At 43.4% G+C, this 20,527-nt stretch overlaps 1 protein-coding gene across 6 annotated transcripts in view; it reads left to right on the forward strand.

Moving 5' to 3' along the window:
- The window catches only part of MEGF6 (multiple EGF like domains 6), a 255,179-nt gene that overhangs the window by 148,735 nt on the left and 85,917 nt on the right, over positions 1–20,527 (forward strand). For 2 of the 6 annotated variants that reach the window (XM_065574932.1, XM_065574931.1), the window contains exon 1: positions 13,655–14,041. The exons of the other annotated variants lie outside the window; for them this stretch is intronic. In XM_065574932.1, coding sequence (XP_065431004.1) covers positions 13,885–14,041 — 157 coding nt within the window. In that variant the 5' untranslated portion in view covers positions 13,655–13,884. Of the gene's footprint in view, positions 1–13,654; positions 14,042–20,527 lie in introns of those variants that run through there. 6 annotated transcript variants of the gene reach the window in all.

Raw genomic sequence — 20,527 nt, forward strand, 5'->3', positions numbered from 1 at the left:
TACACACACTATCAAGATGTGTGAAGTAAACAGCTTTGTCCTTATCTGAGCCAAGTTAAGGCATTTTGAGTTTCCCCAGTATTCCCTGGACAAGGTTTAGTTTCTCAGATGATTAAGGGGTTCATGATACTGGTGGGAGTGAACCACAATTACACTCTCTAGTACAGACCACGTGGTGCTGTTATACAATAGAGATGGGCAAAATGGTTTGGCTAAAATTAAAATTGACATGAACCTTTGCCCCAAACATAGACTCAACTAAACTTTTTGTTTTGTTTTTAAATAGCGGGGACCATAAAGGGCAGACATTTCATGAGCGAGTCTATTCCTATGGCATTTCCAGTCCTGTCTAAACTGACAGGTGCTGGAAATGTCACAAGTCTCTTATGATATTACCAATCCAATTTCCATTCTAACGTGGTTTCAATAATCTCCTCATCCAAAGTTTTTGGGACTGACTCGCCAAAATTTTGACCCTTGTGTGGTCACTTATATCTGTTCAAAGTGGGTTCTGATTTGAATGGTGTTTTACACAAAATTTGCAGTCACTTTGCTCAGGTGTAATATTGATGCTTCCTCTGGGTTCCCAAGACTGAGAGTCACCTCATTGCCTCTTTTTTGTATTTCTGCATGTCAGCTCCTGGACACCGCCAGCCTCTCTGCCACTCAAGCACTAGCCTCAGAGTTCTGCCAGCGCTTACTTTGCCTTGCAGGTATCAAAAGGTGCACCCCAGCCCCCGAACCCGTCTAAGTGCATTCCCTGCAGTGTTCAGCTCCCGTTGCTGGACACTCACAATAATTAGCAGGTTTGCTTGTTTGATTCAACTGAGGAGTCACACGTGGCTTAATAACACAGCACCGAGATGTATTTATAATAAAAACAAGAACAAGTTTAATAACATAGAACAGAGAATCAAAGACTCAAATGAGTAGTGGGTAAGAATATTAGAAACAGCATGGTTACATACGAAACAAAAGGATAACACTCTTTTGGAGTCTAAACGTAACTTTAACACACTAAAATCCTTGTCTGAATTAAGTTCTCATCTCAAGCAACTTCCCAGCATCACCAACCGGCCTGGTTGGGATCCACCATTCATGGATGCACAAAGTGTTCTCTTTCTTGTTTCCTCAGTGATAGATAACCGGGTGCTGTCCCTGTCCGCACAGAAATAGTCCAGAAAACTTTTGAAGTGTGTCCTTTTGAAGTGTACCACCAGATAAGTCTTCCCCCTCTTTGCTTTTTTCCCCTCTGTACTCTTTGACTTCACAGGGTTCTGTTGACTTGGAATGTAAATGTAGCTCCCATTGTATCTGGCATATGGTGCTTAATTTATGACACAGAAAGGGATAGGTGAATAGACACGCTTTGTCTGACAGAAAACCCAATTCTGAACTCTGCTTTGTTTCATTTTCATTGTATGTATATAGAACTCCTTATACAGTGTCCATACATATCATTTGCAATGATATTTATAACCAGTGTGTCACTGGCTTTCATTTGACATCTTACAAGACACTATTTATGGATAAATAGCATGAAAGCGGTGTGTTAGGTGTAGTGAGTTTGTCAGGCCTGATACAAGTCATTTTTACAAAACAGTGAACCCTTTGCCACTTGGCATTGAGGGGCTCAGAGGGTCACAATAAATAATTATATGAAGGACAAAATAGTGATGAATAATGGTGCTTGTGTTGAGCTCATCAGCAAAAATTCTTACTCCTGTGGCAGGGTGGTGTACTCTGCTTTATCTGAAGCAGTTTAAATTTACTCTTATTTGTACATCAGAACTAGAAATCACCTTCAAATACCCTGTTTGTTAAGGGATCTGTAAAGAAGAGTTAATAGGCCTAGATCCATTATTGTAGGGGGTTTTTAAGTAAAGGCTCAAGAGACACAAAGAGACACAAACATTTAAAGTTTGAAACTTGCTTTTCTTACTGGAAATCCTGTTGGACTTTGAATAAAACAATCTGGGCTCCAAAGTGTGAGGGGCTCAGCATCCTGTCCTCCTCCTTGGTTCCACGTTGGACACAGAGGTTCCCAAAGATGAGATGGAATTCGCATCTTTGTTGAGAATATCCCGAGAGCATGAGCCACGGGGGCAAAGGCCGCTGTTTTACTGTCTGCATCATGAGACTTGATTAATGGCCCTTGCGATATTTTGGTGACACCAAATCGCAGGCCCCTTTGGAGTCTTCCCCTTTGATGTATCTGTTAGACAAACAACCACACAATAACATCAGTGGGGTTTGGGGTAGAGGTGAAAACTCCAGGACTTGATGTTTGTGTTCAGGGTAGGAAACTTTACAAAAAACACTTGAATCCAACAACCTGCTCTGAGGACTTGGCAGCCCCTGTTACAGATGTAATTTAATTCTTGGGGAAACACGTGCCTCACGCTAACTAGTATTGGAGGGATTTGTTATGTTGAGTCACTCATGGTAAAAGATGTAGAAAATGAAAAATGCAGTTAAAAGAAAAAAAAAAAAGAGGAGAAAAAAGTCACTCCTTTCGTCCCATGCTGGAGATTGATTGGTTAATGGGTGGGATCTCAGAAACAAGGATGCAGGCTTTCCTCTGACCCAGAAGGAATGGTAAGAATTTCTGGGAAGTGATTGGCTGTCCCAGAGTTTGACTGACTTATTGACGAGTTGAGAAGATCTCATGCAACATCTTCCATGGATCCGTGATCTTTCAATTAACTCCTGCCATCTGGCATGTGATTCAGTCCCATCAGAGGACTGAATTAGAAAGAGCATTTCTTTTTCACAGTTAAGAAATAGTCTCTGTTTAAAATGAGTTCACCACTGGTGTTTGGGTCTGGTTTGGCAGCCCTGAGGACTGAAGTCCCCGTATCCACGGAACAGGCAGTAGCGGTGCATATGTGCCCATACTGTTTTCATCTGTGGTCTGGAGGGAGCATGTCTAGACAGAAGAGCTGCCATAACTTATGCAGTCCTGGGTACCTCTGCTGAGACTAGCAACAACAGAGCCATATAGTGCGGTGGGTACCCAACTATGAACTAGACAGAGGTTGCCAAACTTACTTCATTATTCATGTTGAATAACAACCACTCATGGTACCAACTTTCACCTCTATGGACATGAATTGAATTTGAACTGGTGACCGAATGCTGAGAGTAACTATATGTCATAACAATCCCATAGTGATCTCACCCCACCAAAAATATCTAACCTATTTAGGTGCGTATTGTAAACATGATATGGAGTGTCCTTAATATGTTGCGTGTAGTGGCAGAAACCGAGACGTGGCTGATCATGCCTTGTGGTTGAAGCAGTGGAAGTTGGGCCGAGTTGTCTGTGTGGTGGCAGTCAGGCTGAAAACTGGAGCCAGAATCAGGAGTGAAGAGTGGGACTGGAACAAGGCAGGTGTAGAGCTGGACAAGGCTAAGGTCTATGGAATCCATCACCACTGTCAGGCAGGGGAGAATTCTGAGCTGTGAAGTGACGTTGGGTGGATGGAGCTGCTGTCTCTCCTGGGATGCTTATATACCTGCCCTGAGAGTCAGCAGACCAGCTCCTGGCTTGTGGATTGGCTGAGACTAGAACAGGAAAGACTCATTACTGCATGTGGCTTAATCAGACTCTAGTTCAGGGCAACTCATCACCTCACTTATAGGGTGACGATAATTCTATCATGCCTTCAAATATTTCTATAAATATTATTCTATTTCCTTTTTGAATGTACTATGAATGGTGGGTTACTCTTTGGAGCATTTAATATCTCCATCTGTATGTTGCTTTAACACAGATTTTTGCATTGTTTGGGGGGAAAAAAAACAAGTCCTTGCCTCTTTACAGCAATTCTTTAGAGATGTGGCAGACTCTAGTGAGTACAAGTTCCCCTTGGAGGGATCAATATCAACAGGTACTGTTGCCACTACATAATGTTGTGTAATAGCAGATAAAGTGGCTGTTTCATTTTCTAATTCTCTTTCTGATCAATTGCCATTTTCAGTTCAAATAGCAGCCAAATGCCCTAACATGCTCCCAAACTGGGTAAGTAAAAAATCTTCATGAAGCCATGTTAGAGGAGGCTTCTCTTTGTAGTCAGGTGAAAACAATGCTGATAACAAGCAGGTAGCAGGGTGCTAGCTTGGTTTCTCATCCAACCTTGGGTTTAATTTTCTAAGAGCTGTTCTACTCAGGCTGTGCAACTGACTATGTGGGATAAAATCCTGGCCCCACTGAAGTCCATGGGACTAAGTTTTGCCATTGACCTCAATGGGGCCAGAATTTCACCTCTGGTCTTTAGCTAGAAGGGTTGTTGGAAAAACTAAGTTCTTGTGAGGATTGCTAACAGAATGTCTGCTACACACAACCATATTTAAAAGTCCCCATGCTAGCAATAGACCATGTTATTGGTAGCAGAGCTGAGTGAATAATTTATTTTTCGGTTTGGTGGCAGAACTGAAAAAAACAGAAAAAAAATTTAGTTTCAAACTGAAACTGATTTTTTTCCCAGATTTTCCTCACACAAATGAAAAAACAAAAAACGTTTTGTTTGAGTTGAACAAATCATTTTGAACCTAATTTCTAAGTGACATTTTTTACCTGAATTTGCAAGTGATTTCAGTTGCCACGAAACTGCATTTGTCAGTGAACTTACTATTTGCCCAAAATATTCACCCAGCTCTAGTTAATAGTGCAGTTGCAGATATAATGTGGACAGGGCTGCCAGAAAACAACTTACAATTTAAACAAGCAAAGTCCAGCACAATTTTACTCTAGTTCCATTTTTCCCACCTTTTAAAAAAACAAAACAAAAAACATTTTGTATCATTTGACAAATGTTACTACTGTCAAGTACACTGGTCTTGGGGTTTTAAAACCAGTGTCTCTCCTTTGCTTGCACCATTGTTTTCTTTAGCAAAGTGTAAAAAATAGTTTGGAGTGAATTCACGCCCCTGCAATCAAAAGTTTTGAAACTTTCAGCAAAAATCAGAATTTGCAATCGTGGAATGTGTCTGAACACATCAGCCACTAGAACAATAGGTTCATTGTCATACTTTTAATGTACCCTGTTCTTCTGTTTTATGACATTGTGGTATGTAAGTCATCTGCCTGGCATCTTTCCCATGACTGCCCAACAAGTGCAGACAGAGGTAAGGCAGAGAGACACACAGCTTTAGCCAGGGCTGGGTGGGCGGTGTGGAAAAATGTTTCCACTCAGCTTTCTCTTTTTTGAGTTATTTGGGAAACTTATTAGTTCTTTATTCCGCATTCTCCTATGAACTGAAAGGCTGCCTATTGACTGACTTCAAGCATAGTGTCAGTTTAATCCTATAGCTGCGCTGAGGGGGTTGTGTTTGAATCTCAAACAGATTCAGGCGGGAGTTCAAGGTTCAGGGATGGGACTATTGAGGAACAGAGTTTGGAGATGATGGAGCCTTTCACATAGAGGCGTAGAGACAGTGGGCACATATGCTTATAAATAAGAGGCTTTAAAGTCTCCTCAAAGGCAAAAATAGGATGCAGCCTTAATTATGGAATTGCTATTGCACCTCAATAACAAATAAATCCATCTATCAAGCTGATTGCAGCTAGTACACTACGAGACCAAAGTGCTGACCCAGTTGATACTGGCAGCGTTATCAATAAGGAGACTGCACAGGGTTTGCAAGTGTGACTGCAGAATCTAACTAGCACTGGCTTCCTAGATCCATTCTCAAGTGAGAAGCTCCATCTCAGCAGAAAAACTGGAGAGTCTAAAGTCTCAAACACAACTAGGGCTAGCATTGTCAAAGCATATCACGATATAACCTGCAACATTTTGACCAAGAGTCATAAAACAAGGTACCCAGGGCTCAGGGCTTCAGTCCCGTGTGGCTCCCAGCTTTGGGGTGGGGTGGGGTGGCGCTGGGGCTCCTGGCTTCAGGCTGGGGGGGGTGGGGCACGTTGGCTTCAGCCCCACGCTGCTCCCGGCTTTAGACGGGGGGGCTGGGCCACGCTGCCTTCAGCCCTGTGCCCACTCCTGGCTTCAGCCCTGCAGGGTTTGAGCCGCGGGGCCCCGTTGCTCTGTGTCATGCCTGTATGCAACATGCCTGCTACACTCACGAATGCAGGAGCAGCTCTACTCCACTCCTTTAAACGTGACACCCAGTATTCTTTGAGTGAACATAGCCAAGGAGCATCTCTGACTTCCACAGTGGATTACTCCATTGCTAGATGGACCTTACTCCATATATCAGGCGTCAATTTCCCTTGTCTGCCCCTTCGTTCTCTTCCTTTTAGTTAGTACCTCTTGGGTATTTCTGGATTGTTTGCATGTTCCCTGCTTGGCTGCCTCTTCTCCCTTGCACACTCCCATCAGACTCTCCTTACAGGTCGTATCCTCTAGTCTTGTAATTATTTTTATACCTTTTCTTTGGATACTCCAGTTTGTCAAGGTCTTTTTCTGTTTTGTGGCTCCCAGAACTGTACCCACAACTCTATCCATGGTCATCCTGAGGCTGAGGAATACAGAAACCTCCCTGGACTTACAAAATACACAGTATTCCAATGTTACGTCCCAGAATAATGTTTGCTTATATTACAAGAACATTCTGCAGGGATTGCATGTGAAATTTGCTAACTAATCTCACCCCTGGTCTTTTTCTGCTGCTCTCAGACCAGCCTGCTCTGATTTAGCATTTCTGGTTAGATTGTTTTATCTATTGCCTGCATTTATCTACCTTTCATCTCCTGCTATTGCATGCTGCTCAGGCTTTGAAACTCACCAGTTCGATCTAAAGTTTCACTGTGTTTACAAGCCGCCTTAATTTGGTATCATTGGTCTGGTTGATTAATGAGCCTTTTATTTTACCTCATCCTTAACTTGTCCAGGGAAAAGGGTCAGGTGCAATGGATTCAAACGGGAAAGGGAAAGGAAAGAAAAGAAAAGCCATTTTCACTTTCCACTGGGAAGTGTGACTAAACAGATTAAAAAGAAATTCTTGCAGTGATATGTCTATTAGACTAACTATCCCAGTGCCAAGAACAGATGTTCTGTTAACAGTCCTAGCTTCCCTGCCTTTCACATTTACTTAGTAGAGATTTACTATCGAGGTTCTTGGGTCTTCAAGGGTTTTGTTAATTCATTTAGCTGGTAAAATATTTATTGCATCACTTATAAGTACTGTGCATGTCTGTCTTGTCTATCCCTCTGAATGGTCTGAACACAGGACTGGGAGTCAAGACCTCCTCACTTGTAATCCTGGCTCTGATTCTGATCCCTTCGAACGAAAGCTTACTAACCTCTATGTGCCTCATTTTCCTTGTCTATAAAATGGGGCATTAAAGTCCCTCAGATGGGTGTTGTGAGGTTTAATTCATCAATGTTTTAAATCACGTTGCAGGTGAAAAGCATTATATAAATGCTAAGTATTCCAATTAAGGTTGTAGGTGTTTGTTTATTTGTACATTGCATAAGGTGATAAAGATGTAGGCCCAAATCCACAAATGCATTTGGGCTCCTAACTTCCATTGATTGCATACATGTAAGCTTCTTCCAATTGTGTTGGACAGTTAGGACTTTAATAGACATTCTAGATGTGTACATGGAGATCAGAGGTGCGCTGTAACAACTTAGCATGCTACATCACATCAGCAATTTTAGCTGACTTTGTTCAGACTGTTCGTAAAAACTAATGTATTTCCCTGAAAGATCATTCTTCTTCGAAAGAGTAACTGTCCAAGTTCCTGGGTTAGAATGTTTCTTTTAAACTCAGAATATGAATGACAAGTGTGCACTGTTTTACAGTGAATGAATATTCTCAGGAGCTGAATGGTTCATGGAAGGTTAGGCAGCTGCTGACATTTGGAACAGTCAACTCAAGTGACTAGAGTCCACCTTCCTTTGGAAAGTACGCTGTGATCACATTAGGCTGTTATTTTCCTCCTGGATTGCACTCTGTTGCATATTCATCATGGAGTGATATTCATTACAGTCTAAACCACAAATTTTAATTTGGAATTTTGCTATGGCCAAATACTACCACTAAAAGGAGCTGCTATTCTCCTCCACTCGTATGAACACCATGTTATGAAACATTCCAGAAAGCTAATTGTGTTTTATGAGTTGACCTCTGGAAAATCCAATAAGCTAAGCTTACCCCTCTATTTTTTAAAAAAATTTAGATTCTATCCTCCATAGCACAGGAATTGATAACATTATTACTTTCTTAGGGTAATTGGTGTGGCTTGAACGCAGTGCCTTAATTTAGAAATATTTCATCAGATTAATAAAAAGAAAGACCCAGTAAAGTTTCTTTACCTTAGTGGTTGCTAGAGAAACACCATTCTTAGCCACACTCTCTGCTCTCTTGTTTTCAGTTTGGGTCACAGGAGGACCTAAAGCTTTGGAGACACCAAATATAGGGTGTTCTCCCATAGCTTTTGCTCTCTAGGACAGTCCGTGTAGGGCAAAGAACCAATATATGGAACTCTCATTTTTAATATAGGGAGAATGTCTCCCCAACCTTTTCATACCGTGTTTTCAGTCACAGGGTTTGAGAGCTGTTGGTCAAGTGTCACTTGCAGAATGGGAGAGCCATCAGTTGGTTAGCCCATAGAGGAGGAAGAGGATGTTGATTTTATGTCATTCCTGGGGGGATAAGGCAATGATTCTGGTGTCAGATGGCAGGAGGCTTCACCACTCGTTGGTGACTGGGTGGGAGGGATCCTGGTTGGGGGTCGGATGGGAAAGGGAGGATTCTTCATTTGATGTCAGTCACGGGCTGGGAGGCTTTGTACTTCATCACTAAAGATTGCAGTCCACATTCGGTTGGAGCTCTGATTTCTGGGATCTGTTCCCTTGTCATGTGTAGTGGTGGTAAGTTCTGCTGGGCTACAGGTGAGTGATATGTCAGTATCCTTTGGCTTGTGTTCTTTACTTGCTGTTTAATCTTTGGGATTATGTAGTCTTAAAGCATGAGTTAAACCCCCCCAGTGTCATGCTGGCCTTTTAAGGCCACTCTGAGAGGATTCGTGGCAGTACCAGTTAGGGTGCAGCAGACACCTTGGCCGGGGTCAGGATTCTCAGCCACCCGTTCTAATCCACTTTAGATAAAATGTGGTTTGAGAACTATCTGCTGGCCATGCAAGTCCAACCTACACCCCAAAACAAATGAATCACTGTTGCATTAACTGGCACCCTCAATGTCGGTGTGAGCAGAGAGGCCAAGAAAGAAGCACGGTTTTGTGGTTCACTATCTGGCCTGGTACTCAGGAGATGGGGGCTTAGTTTCTGGTTTCCCGTTTAACCTTGTGTTGGTCACTTCACCATTTCAGTCCCTGAGTTCCCCACTAGTAAAACGTGAATAGTAATAATGCCCTACCCCGGTGTGAGGGTAAATCATGTTTGCCAGGTGCTGAGGTGCCATGGCGGGGAGTGCCATGGAAAAGCCTGTAAATAAATGAAAAGATTTAATGGGTCACGGAGACTGAACGCTTCTCTCACCAACTGTTCCCCCCAGGCATGTGCTGAGGCATATTTTGGGGGTAGGGGTGGTAGGGCTTGGAAGCTTGCTTTGTGGCTGACTGTGTTGTACCTATTCTGCAGTTAAATAGTGGTACCTTTCACCAGCACAAGATAGACTTAAAAACTATAACAGCATAGTAGTAACAGATCAATTCAGCCATCTCTTGGAAAAGAGAATCCTGTCTGTCAGCATGTGCCGGGTTTGTTACGGCGATCACATAAGGACGAACATTCAGACATACAGCTTCCACTGGCATCAGAGGGATACCAGAGGACAGTGTAAAGCTCTAAGGAATTACCTTAATGTCAAAATCTTGCTGTATTCCTTTTCATGAACAAAAAGAAGAATACAGTCAAAAGGGTTTTGCTTGGGTTGTAAGTGTTGGCTCAGGAGCCTGTGGGTGTAGTTTGTGGGCTTCTTTTAGCATTGTGCATGAACAACAGACCGATGACATACATAATGAAATAATGCAAGCTCATTTTCTTTTTAATATTAATAGCATGTTTGTATGAGCCTTTGATCGTCTTTTTTCTTCGTGATCTTTATTCAGAAGCAATCAGTACAAACATTTGGGAAAAATGGTTTTGTTTGCTGTAAAATAAAAAATCTGTGAAGAGATTAGCACAGATTCCTAGGCTTCCAGAAATGAATTGCAAGTATTATTAATGCTTTTTAAGCATTCCAGGAGCAATTATATTTGTATTATTTCATTAGTAAGACTGTACTATGTGGGATCAGCTTGCAAGTTTTTCATTCTTCAGCTGCCATCTAGATTCAAAAGACAGGTTTGTGCAGAACTAACCTTTGTTTGTTTGTTTTTAACAGAACCTCGTGTTCTCTCTCTCTCTCTCTCACACACACACACACACACACACACACACACACACACACACACACACACACACACACACACACACACACACACACACACACATCCACACAAGGTACATGCAACTCATAATGCACACAGCCACACATGCACAACACATGCTGATCATAGCACACACACATGCCCTCTCACAAAGCACATGCACGCAGGCTCCCACCACACACATGCCCATGTGAGCATGTGTGTACACATACACGTGTATCAGTCCAAGGCAATCAATGTCTGCATACAGCCCTTTTCAGTAATGCCCAGGGATGCCTTTCGCACCTGGAGTAGCTTAGAATGACAAATGGCTCATGGTGTGGTACTCTGTATACAGGGTGGTGCACAATATGTTGGCATTTGTTCAAACAAGCATCTTTGTGCTTTCTCCCATGCTGCCCATCATGCCTGGGAGGAGCTACCTGTAAATACCTTCAAAGCTACCTGATGATCCTCCTTCAAATCGCTCCTTAAAACACTCCTTTGCAGTGATGCCGATACAAACCTTAAGAATGGTTAGGTGGCCAATCATGTTGACCAGTCTTGTCTCGTTCTTTCCTTGTACTCCCCGTCAGGCTGTCTCTATCCACCTGTTATCTCTTGTCTTGTAGTTAGATTGTAAGCTCTTGGGGCGGGGCACCTGTTTGTGCTGTGTTTGTACAGCGCTCTAGCACTATGAGATTCTGATCCATGACTAGGGTTCCTAGGTGTAGAGTAAAATAAATAATCCATTTGTGAGAGTCATTCTGAATGCTTATTGAAAACCTAACTTTGTGATCTCCAGCCCCTAATATGACTGGTCTATATAATGTACTGTTCACAGGAGTGACGCAACGTAAGCTAGCAAAGCCAAAACTAATGTTTGCCAGTCATATGACAGACTTGGGACAGTGTGTGTAACCCTTGGGTACAGCCCAGGTAGTGGCAATTTTAGCTTCCCAACTCCCCCAGCCATGTGCTTCATCCCATAACTGGAGGAACAGCCTCTAGAGATCAGAGTAAAGTCTATTACCTATTGTGACCGTGCTGTCTGTGGGAGCCAGCTGAAGTCACTCAATTAGGATGAACTGCAAACAAAATGGGGCAGACAAATCCCCAAAGCTGGTGGATATTCCAATACTTAGATTTACCAAGCCAGCACAATACAGCTTCTGTAGTACCTCACTGGTTACTCAGAAGTCCAAATCATGCAGTTCCCTTAAAGTACCCAGCCTTTCTGGTCCCGTCACCTTCCACTGAAATATTATATTACACTCATAACGTCACACCTATTTAACTCCTGACCTCTCTGCTCAGACAAGAGCACCAAATAGTGTCTGTCATGACCTAGAGGTGCTTAGGAGTTGATCTGAGACCACCAGTTCATTTCATACTGGTCATGGAACAGTTGTAAGATAGTAATTTTTGCTTGCTAGTGACCTATATTCGTGCCAATGACCTAGAAGGGAAAGGCTATGTCTGACAAATTTGGAGTATTGCAGACACAATTGTCCATTTGTGTGCCCAAGCTGTGTGCAAATATGGTATCGGGATTACAAATGCCATTACAGTAGTTGTACACAGAGATGATCATTTGAATTAACTGACCATTGCATGAGAATTTACCATATTTGCATGCATAGTTATATATTTGCCTGCAAAAGTGATGTCCACCAAAACATAAGCAATTGGTTTTGCAAAACTCTCAGTCTGGCCCAGAATCTTAATTCTCTGAGCCATTAAAATACTTTTCAATGTTAATTTTATGTAAAGTTTCATTTGTAATGTTATCCAGTACTGAACAGTATATAATTGTGTTTCTTGCTCACAGAGGCAGCACTCTGTGGTTCTTTATTTTTCATTTGAAAAACAGGAAATATATTCCTGTATATCAGTCAGGAACAGAGCGGGCCAAATAACTTGTAAGGAATTGTTTATTTAATTCACTGCTTTTTACCTCTCTGGGAATTGTCTGCAAGCAGATTGTAATTTTTTCAAATATATTCATTATTCCAAATTATTTGCTGAATGCTTGCATCAAATAATGAGGTTTATAGCTTGTTTGCAAGCATCTGTTTGACTAACAAGTTAACCCAAAATGTTTTGATTTGACACTTAATATGTTTCTGTTTCCTAACTGGATGTGTTATATTTCTTAGCATCAGTTTTCTGGTGGAATATTCATGAATACAAATTCAGCATTCACTTCCTGAAAATATTCTGCAATTTGCATTTTCTTTCCGTGAATGTTCCCGCTGGGAAACAGCAAACATAACGAAGCAAAGACAATCAAAGTGAATTCATTAACATTTTTGAACCACTGATGGCAGAATCTTTTTTCGCACTATTCACACAGTTCTAGTCATGAACCTATTGTCTATGAAGAAAAGCCCTAACAATATATGCAGATGATCATAATAATCTGTACATCTAAATTCTGACACTGAATTTTGCATGTGGTGCCCAAATACCTGCTTTAGGTGTATAGATGCGTGATGTCAGCTGAAGTGCTGCTAACACCAGTCTCTAGACCTGGATAATAGAGAACTGGAGACAAGACGTTCCGGGTGAAGAGTCCCCATCTCTGGAATTCAGTCCCTCCCACTTTCTGCCAAGACCAGAGTTCAGTGCTATGTGCAGGACTCCTCTTTTTGGCCAGCATTTGCTTGAATTTGGGCTAAGACTATGGAGGTTGGGCTGCTTGATAGGGGCAGCTGTTGCCTAGTCTGGTTGATGTTTCATTTTAACATACATAAAGCCACAGCAACAGGGACATAATTATATATTAATTGATGGCCTATTTTAGGCATCCAAATGAACTCATGTTGTTTTGTTTTGTCAGGGTTTTTGCTCCTAGAAGAGAAACCGCTCTTCTTGTTCCACAGTGTGGAGTGTCTCGGGATATTTTGCTCTACCGTCACTAGTAGTGTCGAGGCAGGACTTTCCAAAATGTGGTGTTGATTTAAAGCCCATCCCCCCCCCACACACATGCATTTCGCCCCAAGTCTTCTATTTTCTTTTTTTGCTAATGTAGCCAATTATAGAATCCCGGCTTGGACCAAACCCAGCTTCCCAATAATGCTCCAGAGCTGCCAGCCAGGAATTTTTTGGTTTCTTTCAGTTTGTGTGGTTTTGGGAGGAATGTGATGTCACGCACAAATTCTGGCTCAGCACAGAAGAAGAAAAAGCAGAGCAGGGGAGGGAGGAGAGAGCGAATGAATGTAAGGGTGGAGACACTTCTGCTGGGTTTGGCCTTTACCTGCAAGGGGCGGGTTGAAAGTTGAGAACATAAAAGGGAAGGGGTGTGGGAGGGCTCCTAAGAAAGCTTGGTCCCAAACGATCTCTGTTGTTAGGAAGCAGGAGCTGTTATTCCCATGGCACACAGCTTGGCTCTGTGTGCAGCTTGCCCTGTAGGTGACAGACACGTTCTGGGGTGGTTTTATTTGAATTTAAGGATTTTCCTCCCATTTTGTAGCTTGACATTATTTTCTCTTTAATTTGCTCTGGAATCCTGTTTTCTGGCTTTTTATTCTTGTTGGCTTTTCACCATGGCAGAGGACCAGAGGATTTTTTGGATGGTACTCTGGTGCAGTGGCCTTTTTGGTGGCATCCTAGGTGCTGCTGGCGTTCACTACCGCTATCTCTGGAGAAGCTGTTACCCCTGTTATATGGGGCATGCTGGTTATGAAGTTGAGATGAGGCGAGGTATGTATCCCTGGTATATTCACAGTTACAGGGATGCTCTTGACAGGCACACTTTTGAACAATGAACCTATATGAGGTAAAAATGTTTTTTTCTTTATTGAGAGCTTGGAGGCGGGTGACTGCAGTATAAAGAGCGACTGTCATCCTGACAACTACTGAAATCACACATCAGTGACCTGATTGCCCCTCTGATTGTGTTTTGGTGTCAATTTTCAGCATTATAGACCTATTCCTGCTTGAATGGATTTATTATTCTGAAAAGTCATTCTTGGCAGAGAGGCTTACTTTATGGAATTTCTTTTACTTCAATTGCTATAAAGTTATGTAGCTGCTGTGCAACAAGCATGTTAAAATAAATTAGTATTTTGTCATGGGTTGTGCTGATCTGAGTTTTGCAAACTCCAAAGGGGTATCACTCAGGGCAGCAAATGAAATGGTAAAATGCTGGCTTTCTGACTGATAGATTGATCAAGCATGTCTGTGTTGTCTGACTAGTGCACGATGAGACCATATACAGTTATGCGGCTCTGTGTTATTCAGTGTCATTACATGTAATGGGAAATGCTCTTAGAGTTTTCATTTTTCTAGCAGTAATTAGAGAAAAGAGGTAAGGAGCATAGCTGCTCTTTTCACACACGTGAGTGCTGAGAGGACAGCCAGAGACTGGAAAGCACAGCAGATTACATCTCTGAATTTAAGGGTCCAGACTTATTAGTGTCTTTGTTAAAAACAAATTCCTAACCTCTTTGTCTCGAGCCTGCTGCTGTGTGGATATTTCCTGGCAAAGCCAAGCGGTTGCAATTGAGAGTCACACCACATCTTATGTGGTTATAAACATTAAGAACATTCTGCTGCTGTAATGTAACATTTTGTCGTCTGTTCTGCTGATCTGAGTAATGCAAGTGCTAAAATAGTATTGACAGCTGGTGTTGGGCACAGATCCAGATGTGCACAAAAGCGAATTATTAGCTCCCCCCTGTTTCCATCCCCTGGACTAACAAGGAATGGAGGACCCAATTCTGCCCTGACATCAGTGCCAGTGAGAGGTACACATTCTGGCACCAGAGCTGAATTTGACTAGTCACTTGGCTGAGATAATTAGGAAATGATTGTGTTCTTCAAAAATTCTCCACTGGACACTAATCAGAAATGGCCCCATGCCTGTTGGTGTGTGTGTACTGGTTCTAATTGTGAAATGATCGGAGAGCAGCGAGAGAACTCTTGCTTCCCATGCCGGGGTGACTGGATTGATGTGGGGATTTGTGTGTGCACTCCTGCACATGTCTCCCTGACTGTATGTTCAGCTGACTTACTGGGTGATAAAGGTTGAGACTGTCTGAAAATTCAGGAAATGACAGAGAATATGTGGAGTCCACAGTCCACCAAAAGCTTGTAACCATTGACATTTGTGAGTCATATAAATAGGAAAGAATGCAATATCTCAGCACAAGCTAAAACCGATGAATAATGGCCACAAGCTGCTGTTTGTGGAGGTGATACTTGCGTGTTTGCTAGATGCCACACACCTTTAGAAATTGGGTGTGTTACTCTTTCTATTTATAGACCAGCTGTTTGTTTTCAAACTCACATCATGTGGAATGTCTCCATTCCACTCCATCAGTTTATCAGCTTCCACAAGTTCAGACTCTCCCTTCAAAAGATAAAGGTTGTGTCTGCAGCACCTGAGGTCAAGTTTCACACCCAAATCCAAGGCTCCAGCATAAGGAGGATTCACAGGATGCTTAAAATCCAATTAAAAATTGGCTTACCTGCTCCTTTCTTTATTATATCACTTAGAATCACAGAAGATTAGGGTTGGAAGAGACCTCAGGAGGTCATCTAGTCCAACCCCCTGCTCCAAGCAGGACCAACCCCAACTAAATCATCCCAGCCAGGGCTTTGTCAAGCTGGGCCTTACCTGATTCTGATCCCACTTACCCCAGTTTCACAAACATGTTGCCCTCTGGATGTGGAGCTACCCTGATTTACATTGGTGTGAGATCTGAATCTGGCCCAGTGTCTCTGATGGTCCTCCACAATTGAGCTGCTGCTCCTGAGGTTCCGGAAGGTAGTTCAAAGCTGCCAGTCAAGATACCAAGCAGTCCTGTCCTTTTGGCTACTGTTCCCCAGGTGAAGACTTCCACAGTTGCAGAAGAAGCCTCGTTCATATAACAATATAAGAAACCAATTGAAAAATGGTCATCGGTATAACCTTAAATCCCTCTTGCGCGGCTCTTTTTGTTGTTGTTGTTGTCTTCCGGGCAAAGGGTGGGTTAGAGAGCCAGACATATTCTCTTTTAGGACAGAATATAGCAGGGAAGCCAAAGATTTCTTTCTTTGAACAGATTATGTCTGGCACCCTTTTGTAGTAGGGAAATATCCAAGAGAGAAGATTTCCAAGAAGAAGAGCAGAGAAGTAGTGAATAGAAAATAAAAATCTCTCCCTGGGCTCCTTCTAAAGGGAAGTGAATTATTGACCTACTCCAGCATGAAGTATTCGAATGGTATTCTGACAAAGTTGTGAGTTTAATACTGGTGGAGGTGTGAAGACAAGATCACTCAGGGATACTGCAGATTTTTGTTGGCATGAATTAGGCTTTTTCTGCCCAAGAGATGACCCTGGATCTGGAATAGGAGCTAGATTTCTGAACTGTAATCCTCCAAGATGCATTGGTTAAACCATCCAGTGCTGCTGCTTTCTTCCTACATCAGCACAAGTTTTGAATGTGTTTGGACTAATTTATGGAAACCCTGTGAAATCAGATCATTTTGGCTCAATTTGTTTTTGAGTTTGGGGACCTAAAATGGAAATAAAATCTCAAAAGGTGTGAACTGAACCAGATGATTTAAAGGAAGGTTCACACGAAGTACAACCACCAAATGTCTCACCCATCTACTGTGTACCCACCTATCCAATGGACATCCTAATCTGTGTGATACTGACCCCACTGGAAGATGCAAGGCTGGCTTCATACATGCAAAGGACCTTGAGATTGTTGGATGAAAGGCTCGATAGCAGTGCAAAGGGTTGCTGTTAGGGAGTTACTGCAGCTCCAGGAGAGCACTGACTGAATTAGAAGCACAATCAAATCCAGTCCTCCCACATGGTAGGGCAGAGCATGTGGTCAGTAGTCCATTGATAATGGTATGTTTGATACAGTACAATGCTAGTTTTTTTTGGTGATCCTGCTTCACTGACTGCACTTCTTCCCTTTGGTCCATAGACCATAGCATGGGTCCTGGGTCTGTCTTTTGTCTCTTTGATCTCTTTATTTTTGCAGCCACATGCATTGGTTAAACTTGGGCTGCACTGACCTTTTTGCCTGCTTCAGTGCTAGGATTCCATGCAATGCACCTCTCCATAAATATATCGAACTGTCGTCATGCAGCTACTGAAGGGCAGCAAGCAGCCATTTCAATATAGTACATGCCTATGCTGGCACCTTAATATATTGAGTAGCTTCTGGCAAACGTATTCTGTAATGCTTCTGTAATGTATTCGGTGACACAGGCCCTGTGCTAAGTTACTTCTATGTCAAGTGTTAATGTAGGGTTATGCCTTCCAGTACCAAAGGTTCCCTCTGAGATCCTTTCATTACTAGATCAAACAGATTAGCTGTAGTATCTATTCTTATGCTAATATCCAATGTGTTGTCTTTTGGGGACCTATGTTGTGACCTTGCAGAGGGATAGATCTGACATAAATGCATATAACAGACATAAATGCAATACAATACATAACACAGTTGTTTGTTTTTGTTTATACCGATTGATCTCAATGAGACTGCAAGTTCCTTGGGGCAACGTCCTGCTTTTCCACCAGTTTGTAATGCTGTGTGTATTCCCGTCATTTATACGGTGCCAGGAGTGTACATGGCCCCTTACAGGCCAGTTCCATGCACTGACGTGCTGTACAGTCAAAATGGTACAGAGCACAGTGAAGGACATCTATAAAGTAACGATGGGGAGAGGGGTCTGAGAGGAGGAGGGGTTACAACGGGAGGAGAGCCTGATGTCTGCCTGTTGTTATGAGCACCGGTGTTCCATTCTGAGTAATGCATGAAAATCATCAGTCCCTTGATTAGACTGAAATGTGAGCCAGGGAAGAGCTGGGCTGACTCTCCCAACTGCGTTGCTTTGAGGCAAAACAAAGGTGAGTTAAGGACACAGAAAGTGACTTGACTCTGAATTTGGGAGCCGCTTTTGGTTAAATAACTCCATTTTGCATTTGTATTTAAACAGATTAAATATTGTGAAACCGCAAAGGCGAGTGTTGCTGTTTTCTTGCAGGATGGGGATAGAGATTGAAGAGCCGTTTTGACCTCTTTGTCACATGAATAGTTTGGGCTCCAGAGTGACCCCAGCTCTGTGGTGGCTTTAGTGTTTCCACTGAAAAGCAAAATTCTCTCTCATCATTTCTCCGAGGGCTGGAGACGGCTGGCTTGCTTGCTTGCTCACCTCGATGGATCTGCCAGTTTCGTTGGTGTTTCTCCCTGGGCCTGGAGCTAAATGGAAGGAAGAGGGTTACGAAGAGAAAAAATAAGATCCTGTTCCAAAAGCAAGCCTGTCTGGGCTGTATTGTGACTATTGGGTGGGATGCTGGTGGCTGGGAGTCTCCTGTTGTTATTGTGGTTTATTATTTGTATTACCTTAATAGTGCCTAGAAGCCCAAGTCATGGACCAAGAGCCTATTGTGCTGGGTGTTGTACAAACACAGAACAAAAAGACGGTCTCTACCCCAAAGAGCTGACAGTCACGTTTAAGACAAGGGTCCAGGCAATGTCAGACAGAGGAGCACGAGGAAACAATGAGATAATGATCAGTATGGTGGAAAGGTGGTCTTTTGCTTCACATTTCTGGAAAGCACATTCTACAGCCCTTACTCCTGTGCATAATCTCATCGGCTACGACTGGTCTACTCATATGAGTAAAGACCAGGCCCGGGCAGGATGGGATTAGCTCCTTGCAACAGCTTGAGAGCAATGGTCCTTACAACACGGTTGTAATGCCACTGATTTCTCCTCTGTAGCCAGCATGCTACTGAACGCCTCTTTGCAGTCACTGCATCCCTTTGTACCCGAGGACAGCAGTACCTGTGTGAGGCTTGATTCAGTCGTCGCGTAAGGGCTTCGAGAACCTCGGGTGAAAGGTGCCGCAGAAGTGGAAAGCATTGTTTCGTTTTCATACACTCCTCAAGAGCACCAGCTATCGGACAGGCGTGGTGAAGGAGACCACCCAGCAGAGTCAGGATAGAGATCTGGGCTGGCGCGAGGCTCTAAAGCAGGGGTGTCCCACCGGTGCTCTTCAAAGGCCGCCGTATTAAGAAGAAAATGTGTATTTGATCACGAATTGGAAGTATTGCCCCTGAGCAGCACCCTGCAGAGGGTAAACTGAAGTGCCTGCATCAGTCCCATTGCTGCCTCCCCTGCCGCTTCAGGAACTGCTCTGCCCAATCACAGCTGTTCAGCAGCTCCCGCACTGGCCGCTTCTTGCATTGCAGGGCAGGGAGAAGAGAGTAACTCCGGCTGCTCCCCTTCTTGCTTCCCTGCTGGACTTTGGGAGCCTCCCAGGACAGGAGCTCAGCTGGCCCTGCCTGAACCTGGGGCAGTGCCTAGCAAAGGACGAGTCCCCTCTGCCACCCAGGGCAGCCTAGGGGAAATGGAAGGGAGAAACTGACAACTAAAAGCTGGTTACAACTCCCTGATACTCTCCCCCAGACTCAGCCCAAGTGCGGCCACTTCTCCTTTATGCCGTGTGCCCTAGGGCCGGGGGGACTCCACACCCTCTGGGAGAATCCTGGGCAGGGGCCTTTCAGGTGGTTACCCCTCCATTTGCCCCATCTCAGGCAAGTGGGACAGATGACCTGCCCCAAAGTATTAATTGGGGTCCCTTGATCTTTCTGAATCAACATCTTCAGGTCCTCAGGCTGTAATGGTTGGACACTGCGGCTTGACACTGAAAGCCTAAGCCTGTCCAGGCACATGGCAACAGCAGCTTCTCCTTTCCCCTCATTGCCTGTGTGTCGTCTTGGTGACCAAAGCACCGGAGAGAGCATCAGCAGCAAAGTATGGTTTGGTCTTAAACAGGAAGAAAATGGAAAACCTGAGGTTGATGGGAGCCAAATGGGGAGGGGGATGAGCAGAGGGGAGCTCCTGCAGAGAGGAGACAAAAAAAAAAAAGATGAAAAACCTGCTGCCCCCTGGGTGATTCTCTCACTGTTGGAACTGCTGTATTTTTCCTGGACTTTATCACAATGGATGTGTGGCATAACAGAGCCCTAACAACTCCAGATTGCCCAGTGGGTGGGAGGGGAACAGAATGAGGAAAAAGTGACCACAGACCAATTATTTTTTCTTCCAATGTCTCCAGGTCCCATTCTGTGCCACTGATTTCCAAGGGGAATCTGCACAGTGGGACAATCGATCTGCTTCGAACTATTAGCAGTCTGTCTGATTCTGCAACTTGTTGCTTTGCTGATTCCACCAC

Source organism: Chrysemys picta, chromosome 21 (assembly GCF_011386835.1).
Source record: "Chrysemys picta bellii isolate R12L10 chromosome 21, ASM1138683v2, whole genome shotgun sequence".
NCBI classification, from domain to species: domain Eukaryota; kingdom Metazoa; phylum Chordata; order Testudines; family Emydidae; genus Chrysemys; species Chrysemys picta.